Here is a 10,034-nt window from a genome sequence, read left to right on the forward strand (position 1 = left end):
TGCTGGGGGCCATGGCCTGCAACCCAGGCATGTGCCCTGACTGGGAATTGAACCTGTGATGCTTTGGTTCGCAGCCTGAGCTCAATCCACTGAGCTATGCCAGCCAGGGTGACTTACATTTTAAAGATACCCATCTGACTGCTGTAATGAGAATGGATTGCAGGAAACCAAGTCAGAAGAAGGAAGACTGATTAAGAGGCTTTTCTAATAGCCCAGGGGAAGCATAGAATAAGAGTTGTAAAGACTGTGAGTGGTAAAGCTATTCTGAATATATTGTGAAGGGAGAGGTGAAGGGTTTGCTGACAAATATGCCTGATCTGCAAGAAGGATAACTTTTTATTTTCAGATATGCAAAAATACGTTCTTTGAAGGCAGAATGGTAATTTGGGTTTTAACATATTTTTAAAGTATCTTCTATTAATTGTACTATTACAATTGTCTCAATATAATTGTCTCAATTGTCCCCCTTTGTATCTTTCTTCCCTGTATCCCCTTCCCTCCAGCAATCCCTACCTTAGTTTATTTATATCTATGGGTTGTGCATATAAGCTCTTGGCTTCTGCATTTCCTGTACTATTCTTCATATCCCCCTGTCTGTTTTGTACCTACTAATTATGCTTAATCCCTGTACCTTTTCCTCCATTCTCCTTATCCCCCTCCCAGCTGATAACCCGTCAAATAATCTCCGTAACTATGATGCTTTTCCTGTTCTAGTTGTTTGCTTAGTTTGTTTTTTCAGATTTAGTTGTTGGTAGTTGTGAATTTGCTGCCCTTTTAATGTTCATAGTATTGATCTTCTTCTTTTTCTTAAATAAGTCCTTTTAACATTTCATGTAATAATGGCTTGGTGATGATGAACTCCTTTAGCTTTACCATGTCTGGGAAGCACTTTATCTGCCCTTCCATACTAAATGATAGTTTTGCTGGATAGCATAATCTAGGTTGTAGGTCCTTGCTTTTCATCATTTTGAATACTTCTTGCTAGTCCCTTCTATCCTGCAAGGTTTCTTTTGAGAAATCAGCTGAGAGTGTTATGAGAACTCCTTTGTAGATAACTGTCTCCTTTTCTCTTGCTGCTTTTAAGATTGTCTCTTTATCTTTAACCTCTGGCATTTTAATTATGATGTGTCTTGGTCCTCTTTGGGTTCAAGTTGTTTGAGATTCTCTGTGCTTCCTGGTCTTGCATGTCTATTTCCTTTGCCAAATTAGGATAGTTTTCTTTCATTATTTTTTCAAGTAAGTTTTCAATTTCTTATTCTTCCTCTTCTCCTTCTGGCACCCCTTTGATTCAGATGTTGGTACGTTTAAACTTGTCCCAGAGAGTCCTAAGCTTATTGTCTTTTTTTTTTTTTCTTCCTGCTATTCTAACTGAATGGTTTTTCCTTCTTTGTGTTCCAATTTTTATATGACACTTGGCTTCATCCTCTTCACTGTTGGTTCCCTGTAGCTTTTTCTTTATTTCACTTAGTGTAACCTTCATTTCTTCCCTTATGTTATTGCCATACTCAAGGAGTTCTTTGAGCACCCTGATCACCAGTGTTTTCAACTCTGCATCTGCTAGGTTGGCTATCTCTGTTTCACTCAGTTATTTGTCTGGGGTTTTGTTCTGTTCCTTCATTTGGGCCATATTTCTTTGTCTTCTCAATTCAGCAGCCTCCCTGTGTTTGTTTCTGTGTATTAGGTAGAGCTGTTTTGACTCCCTGTCTCAGAAAAGGCACCCGTAAATTGGGTAGGGTGAAACCTTAGGTAATTGCCAGGGTAGGGCACCCACTTCACTACTATGTGGCTGTGTGTGTGGGTGGGCTCAGAGATGGGACAGTGCTGCTGCCTGGCTTCTGGAGGTTTGCCCAGCACTTGCCCCATTTCCAGTTACCTTACTCACTTCCCATATGAGACTGGCACCCTTATAACTGTTGCCCTGATGGTGAATCCTGAGTGGGTGACTTTGCATTTTTTCTAAGCCCATGCAGGCCCTTAAAACAGACTCTCCTGAAAATCTGGCAGTTTCTTCCACCTCCTGAACCCCCACTGATTTTTATAGTCAGAAGTTATGGAGAGCTGTCTTCCCAGCACTGGAATCCTAGGCTGTGCAGTCTGGCCTGGGGCTAGGATCACTGCTCCCAGGGTATCCCTCCTGATTTTTATCCGCCGCACATGATTGTGGGACCGCTAGTTCCACCACCACCGCCACTACCACTGCCTCTCCACACCATACCACATCTCTCTGTCTCTCCATCTGTCTCTTCGATTCTGCTCCTTCTACCCATTTGGATGAATGTGGTGTCTTTCAATTCTTGGTTGTTGGACTTCCACACAGCTCGATTTTCCAACAGTTCTGATTGTTATTTGTTCTAAGATACAGTTATAATTTTGCCTGTGGTTGTAAGAAGAGGTGAAACGTGTCTACCTATGCCTTCATCTTGACCAGAAGTTAGGGTTTTGACACTTTTAATTCAGGATGCCTATTAGATTTCCAAGTGGAGAGGTCAGATAGGACCTAAGAATAGTATTTTGAGTTATAAGATCTAGTCACTTGGGAAATCAGTATACACAGGTAGGTCCAATGACCAAGATCCAGAGTAGTCATTTATTTTCACTGGGTTGCCATTATTCGATTCTGGTCATTTAAGATTGGCTTAGAAATCATATGCTAGCCTCTTTTCACCTTTATTATTTTACTTTACTATGCAAATAACTGCATGACACTTATTGAATAGTATTGTACTTTCCTATGGACTTGGCATGTTCTCCATTATACTGTAAGTTCCTTGAAGAAAGACCTATAGTACTTTTCCTATGATTGCTGACTGAAAGAATAAATAAAAACCCTTTGCATTGAAGATAAAATGAGTCCTATCTCTGTCTACCTCCCCTGCTTCACATCATGCTACTCTTCCCTATGTTTACTATATGCCAAGCACCTCATGACTTTTTTCTGTGCCATTTTCCTTAATAGAGTGCCTTTCTCCCTTTGTTGATCTGCTAATGCATTATAATTTATCAGGTATTGACTTAGATGCTAAATCTTAAGAGAAGTGCTCCCAATCCTTTCTTTTAGTCAACCCCCATTTTGTCTCTCCTGATAGTCTAAATATGTGACTTACTGCCATTTATCACAATTTGTAACTTTATAAGTATTTGTATGATTATTTGTTTACTGTCCATCTTCTTAGTAAGTTTATGAGAACAAATGACAATGTATGCTGTGTTCATTAATATGTACCAGCCTAACCACTGTACCAGCCACCTAACAGACCCTTTATAAATGCAAATTATAAGTTCCATATATTTTTATTATTATCAATGATTGTGGATAACACAATCAATATGTGATTATTTTCATTACATAAAACCATAACACTTATTGATAAAAATGTTTAATCTGTTTTCTCTTACAAATGGAAAAATGAGTTTATAGAATAGGAATTAGTCTCTTAGTTGTCCAGCAGCACTTGGTTTGTATAAGTATGTACAGAGTTTCCCTTTTGTACAAAAAAACAAAGTACCTTTTGGAACAGGATAACCCACAGGGAATGTTCCATTTCTACCCATCACTGTTTTACCACGTGACATAGAAGAGCATGTCGACAATGTGTATGCACTTCCAAGAAACCAAAGCAATATGAGTAACTACTTTTCAAATCTATTTTGTCAAAAGCAGAATTTTCAGAAACTTTATTTAATAAGTATTATAAGTTACTTATGTAGATAAATGATACATCAAGGAACAATTATCATTTAAGGTTGTTTTATCTTGTAACTCTTCCTTTGTTGTGATAACAAGTTCCACACAAACACCTTATAAAAATTATTTGAAGATTTTCAAGCCAATAATGTTTTGAGTATATTATTTATACTAACCAATTTTTAACACATTTTATTATTTAAGTAATGGATATCTTTATAAAACTCAATACAGTGGTTGTTTCCAAATTTATTTAAAGAAGCAATAGATATAGAAACCTAGAAAATATTATGCCTCCTTTTTCATAAGTCGTAAAGACTTTTTGTAAAATTAAATATTAAATTGTCACTTTGTTAGTTATTTGAGCATATAATAAGGTGGAACTGTTAACTAAATAAATTTAAATATACTGTATTTGCTCTCTGCAATTGCTAAAGATTTTTCTTTGTATGGAAGCATTAAGGTAATTAGAATTAATTAATCATATAATTAGAAGAAATAAACATTTGGAAGAGGGAAGAAGGGATTGAACCCTTATGTTTCCTCTCAAGGACTTCTCCATGGAGAAGTAACAACATAAAATTATCTGACCCATTACTTTATACCACTTTTTACAGTAGTCATTATTAAATTTATTTTGAGAAACTATATAAAATTCCTTAAAATATAGAACAGAATTTTTCTGTAACTATGAGCTTTTGAAATACTAGTATAAGAATTTGCTGAAAATATAAATATTGCAATTTGCTATTGTTATTACAAAATAGCTTTTGAGTATCTGTTTAGATTAATAAAATACATTCAGTAAAGGATTAATATACAAATTATTTCTACATTAATATTTAAATTATTAGTATGCTCATATTAATATAGATATTCATTTAAAATATACCTCTCAGTTAGTCTTCTGACAAATATGATTTGCAGGTTTCCAAAAATATAGAAAAAGGAAAGAAAAGAAGCAAAAACTTTTCTTACAGTCACTATAAAATGGGTGTAAATTCTGCACTGACCAGTGCAGCCCAGTTGGTTGGAGCATAGTCCCATAAGCCGAAAGGTTGCAGGTTTGATTCCTAGTCAGGGCACATACTTAGGTTGTGGGTTCAGTCAGGGCATTATAAGAGAGGCAGCTGGTCAATGTTTCTCTGTCAGCTGATCGATGCTTCTCTCTGAGGTCAGTGTTTCTCTCACTCCAGTCTCCTCTCTCTAAAGTCAGTAAGCATATTCTCAGCTGATTTAAAAAAAGTGCAACTTCTGTGTATCCTTTTTAGCCCATATTAGAAAATATAGATATTATAATGATAAATATTTATCAATAAAGTGTACATATTCTTTCAAATAAACATTTATTTAATTGATTCATATTTTAAAGTTTCTGGCTATATTTTACTTGCTTGTTTGTTATGTTGATTAGGTTCCAGTTAAAGGTGAGATCACATGGTATTTGTCCCTTACCACCTGACTTATTTCACTTAGCAAAATATAACCAGAGACACTGAAATTAAGAACAATCTGACAGTAACCAGAGGGGAAATGGGAAAGAATAATGGGGGAAAAGGGGGACAGGTTTTCAGGAACAACTATAAAGGACACATGGACAAAACCAAGGGGGGTTGGAATCAGGAGAGGGAGGAGGGGATGGCTGCGGTGAGAGGGGAGTGGTGGGGGATAAATGCAGACAACTGTAATTGAACAACAGTAAAATAATTTTTAAATAAAAAATATTTTAAAGTTTCTATAGTTAAATCTAGGAAAAAGAAATCTCAGCATAAATATTAGGAGAGATAGCTAGATGAACTATATAAAAGAAAGTACACTCAAAATTTTTCTAGCAATAGAAATTGAGGGTGTTTTGAGTTTTTTCTTTTTAAATTTTCCATTCCAGTTTAAATTTTTAAAGGAATGACAGAATTATCACTAACACTTTTCCTTTAAGAAATGAAACACATTTAGTGAACAAAAATTTGATTTCTCAAGTATTTGTAAAATTTTAAAACCAAAATTTATTTTAATATGTATATTGATCATAGTATTGGCAGCAGGTGATATCAATCTATTGTTGTGATCATTAAATCTGAAGAATTTTCTTAAAGAGGTTGCTTAATACAATCTGCCAAATTGAATTAATTACCAGTTGTACCCAAAACATTGAGTAACATTGTAAAGATAAACCACAGATTTGTTTTCCTAACTGTACCAGAGTGTTTGTGCTTTGAAATATACATAAAAATGCCATCATTTTCTTGTTTCTGTTAATTTGAAATCTTTACTATTTGTTTATTTCTTTTATATGTATATCATCTACTATAAAAACTATCTCTTGTTTGAAATGAGTTTATTTTCCCAGGTTAATCTCTTGGCTTTCGGATTTATCATATACAAAGTTTTTCGTCACACTGCAGGGTTGAAGCCAGAAGTTAGTTGCTATGAAAACATAAGGTAAATGTTTCTTATGTCTCCTTTCTTTAGAAATTAAAAACTTTAGTAACTTAAAGTATCAGTAAGTTTTAAAAAGACAATTTTAATGATTTTTATATTTTATTCTTGCATTATTAAAATAGTCATTGTTAAATGCTATTTAGTGTATTTAATAAGCCTACAATCACCAGAGATCAAATGGTGAGTAAAACAATCTTTTTAAGCATAGTCTTCTTTGAAAGAAGAAATGATGACCATTTTAAGCAAAAGTGGGCTTTAGTGATTTTCTTTTGCAAAACATTTCTCAAAGTTTCATAACTACGTTTCTTTCTTAGTTTGCTTGCTACCATGATTTTTCCTTTAATGCCCTGTCTTTAGAACAAATTTACTGAGACCTTGAAAACAGTTTGTTTAGGAAAAACTGAAAGTACTATAAGGAGCATTAGACACACTGATGCTGGGTTACTTGGGAGCACTCTGGTAGTTTCAATACCTTGCACAAGGTCTATAGTTAGAATTTAGCAAATGTTTGCTTAATTACTTTCTTTTACTTCTCACCATTCATAGTTTCATGCAGTGTGCCGGTTTTAATAAAGTTACGAATGACTCATTTTCTGAAGTACAGGGCTAAACCATCTTCTGCATTAAAGAATGTTTACACTAAAAATGAATGAAAAAAACAATCAGTAGTTGCCTCATCCTTAAGGTGGTATCCTCAGGGAGCAGAACTGAATAGCTTTACCAAAGTCACACAAAATAAATTGAAAATAGGTAAGAGTATGTGCATGTATTATTTTTTAATTTTTAAGAAATCAGTATTTTGACATGAATTTATTGGGAGGTAACAGAATTGCACAAGCAAAAAAAAATCTAGTTTTATATCCCACTCTTTCTTCTCTACTAAACCTGAAAAAAAAACAAACAAAAAAACAAAGTTTTCTTTGATGTCAGACGTACATGCTGACCACAGTTCACATGTTATACTTCTCAAGGTTTCTTAAAGAAAATATTTCCTAACAGATATATGTCTTACCTTTGGGAATTACTGCAACATTAGATTTTAAATCAAAGCATATACACTGCAGTACATCAGATAAAAACTTTGTTAAGATTAAGAAAATTCCTTGAAAAATAGTACATTTGAATAGTGCTGCCTTGATTTTGGAAACCCATCTCTGCCACAGTGCAGCAGCCAACCTTAAGGGCTGTCCCACCTGACTGTGCAGAGTTCGTCAGTTTCAAAGTTGTTGTTGGTCTTTGCAGAAGATTTCTTGGTTATACCCAAAACTCATTTCCCACATAATCTGAGAAATGTGGGGATGTGCTGAGTATGTGTAACGTTCTTGCCTGGAATATTTCAAATGTGTTCTAGGTCTTGCGCCAGAGGAGCCCTGGCTCTTCTGTTCCTCCTGGGCACCACCTGGATCTTTGGGGTTCTCCATGTTGTGCGCGCCTCGGTTGTGACAGCTTACCTCTTCACCATCAGCAATGCCTTCCAGGGGATGTTCATTTTCTTATTCCTGTGTGTTTTGTCCAGAAAGGTAAGCAATTCATTATTTCGGTCAACTCTATAGTATCTTCATGTAGCATCAGTTACCAAATTGATAAAAATTCTCATAGATTCATGACTTGAATCTTTATTGCCTAAATGCAGTACATTTTTAGTATCAACATAATCAGAACACCTAGCTGTTCTTAGGAAAATATGCTTTTAAAAAACTTGTTATTAGGAATATAAATATAGCTTATATTCACTTGAGCCTTTTCTCGAAATCAGAGGCCTTAGTAGTTAAAAAAACAAATATAGCAATTTAATGTGATTTGAAAAGAACTTGATATTATTGCTGCAATTATATTTAATATTTCTCTCTTCCCTTTTCTTTTTGTTTTAGATCCAAGAAGAATATTACAGAATGTTCAAAAATGTCCCTTGCTGTTTTGGGTGTTTACGGTAAACAGAGGGAACCTGGATAATTACTACCGCACAAAAATATAAATGCCGGGTGGTAGATGGCCAGTGTATAAAAATTACTCGAATTATCCAGTTATTATTACTAGATAATCATATTTTAAATCAGTTTTTCTGTTTACAGTGTAGGAACTTTATCTAATACAAGGTAAAAGTATGTACTGTATAGCTATGGTATGCTTCCCTCTATGACTTAGTTATGTCAAAAATAGTATTGCAGACATTTTAAAAGTAATTGGTTTTTCAGGAGTGATATCACTGCACCCAAGGAAAGATTTTCTTTCTAGCACAAAAATAGATGAATGTCCTCGAGGAAACCACTGGCTTGATATCGTGTGACTCATGTTGCCTTTGAAACTAGTCCCCCATCACCTTGGTAATGAGCTCCGTTACAGAAAGTGGAACATAAGAGAATGAAGGAGCAGCATATAAAACAGTAGAAAGGGAATGGCTGTTATAACAATAGACCATATTTTGAGTAACCCTGTATTTTTTGCAAACTAGATGAAAAATTATAGGGATAAAATAAAGAATTGAATGAACACATCTTACCATTTTGTGAATGGTTCTGAACGTAAATTTCTACTAAAATAACCTGGACCTATATGTGTTACATCCATTTTCTTTTCTGATATTCTAAAAATCACACAACTTCACAAAAGAAAAAACAAATGTTTCTTCTCTGTTCTTAGGTTAACATTGAAATGAGGTATATGCTATTGCTATACTTATTTCACAGATTGTGACTGCAATTGCCTAATCAGTAATGCATAAATGTGTCAAAATGTAATAGTGTTCATGTCTATAAATGTTGTTCATGCCTGTAAATAGAGCCAAAGTATTCTACTCTATAGCCTTTCGGTGTAGTGAAAAATATCGTGTCTCATCATACTAGTATGAGTTTTTTATTTTTGTAATTTTAGAAATTTGTAGTTCACATTATAATGTTCCCTTTTAACTTACTATTTTTAAAAGGGCATTGTAAATATGGAAGTATTCATAGAGTGAATTGCTATATTTTCTGTTCAGAAAAGTACACACTTAAAAAGTGTTATTTATAACAAAGAAATCACTAAGCACTGTAGAGATTCTCACAGTGGATCTATTTTCTGACAGTTTCCCGTGATCCATTAAAGCATATCTGCTTAAATGTGGGGCTTCTATCTATCTTCAGATCGTCTCATTAAAATGAAGAAGCAGTGACTAGACTTCAAAAATATGTCATTGTTCTGTACCCACCTATAAAAGTATGCCAATACACTAAATGTCGTGATTTTAATTTCTCCTGCTATTGAAATACAGTCTGTCAAATCTTTCTTTAACAAATAAAATGTTATCTAAATGAATCCTGCTACTGCTTTGCTGAGTTGTTCTCACAAGAAAACTGTCCCACCTGCCAGTATGGCTTATACATTTTCAGAGAATTTATGATAATAACTTTTTACTGTATTTTTTACCTTATAAAGTAAACCTATGACCTACTATTGTCATTGTCATTATAGGGCAGTGTTATAGGAATGTCATATTGGGAAGTAATCTGTTTAATCACTGTATACAAAATTCAGTGTGGTAGGCAGAATAATGTCCCTCCAAAATGCCCACACCCTAATCTTTACAACATATGACTATTTTAGGTTGCACTGAGAGGAGAAATTAAGATTGCTAATCAGCTCATCTTAACAGGGGAAGGTTATCGTGGGTTATCTGATTCCCAATGTAATCGCAGAATTCCTTGCAGGTAATAGAGGGAAGCAGAACAGGTAGGCTGTCAGAAGATAAAGCCTATTTTCCATAGCAGATTTCAGTCCTTCTCATGTCAGCTTGCCTCCTGGTTTTCACTTTTCCCTATCAAATTTCTTCAATCATACCAAACTGTTTCTTTTTTCCCAGACTTACAATGGTTTACCTATTTCCTTATTTTTGGAATTTTTTACTTGTTGTTATCTGACAAACATCTACTCA

At 34.5% G+C, this 10,034-nt stretch overlaps 1 protein-coding gene across 1 annotated transcript in view; it reads left to right on the top strand.

Annotated features, from left to right (window-relative positions):
* The window catches only part of ADGRL4 (adhesion G protein-coupled receptor L4), a 111,300-nt gene extending 101,882 nt beyond the window's left edge, over window positions 1-9,418 (top strand). Inside the window, exons 14-16 of the mRNA XM_045835426.1 lie at window positions 6,033-6,124; window positions 7,476-7,644; window positions 7,996-9,418. Of these exons, the coding sequence (XP_045691382.1) occupies window positions 6,033-6,124; window positions 7,476-7,644; window positions 7,996-8,058 (324 nt within the window). The 3' untranslated portion in view covers window positions 8,059-9,418. The remainder of the gene's footprint in view (window positions 1-6,032; window positions 6,125-7,475; window positions 7,645-7,995) is intronic.
* The last annotated feature ends 616 nt before the right edge of the window (window positions 9,419-10,034 follow it).

The sequence above is a fragment of the Phyllostomus hastatus genome, unplaced genomic scaffold, assembly GCF_019186645.2.
Source record: "Phyllostomus hastatus isolate PE091 unplaced genomic scaffold, TTU_PhHast_1.1 phas_contig_209, whole genome shotgun sequence".
In the NCBI taxonomy this organism is placed as follows: Eukaryota; Metazoa; Chordata; class Mammalia; order Chiroptera; family Phyllostomidae; genus Phyllostomus; species Phyllostomus hastatus.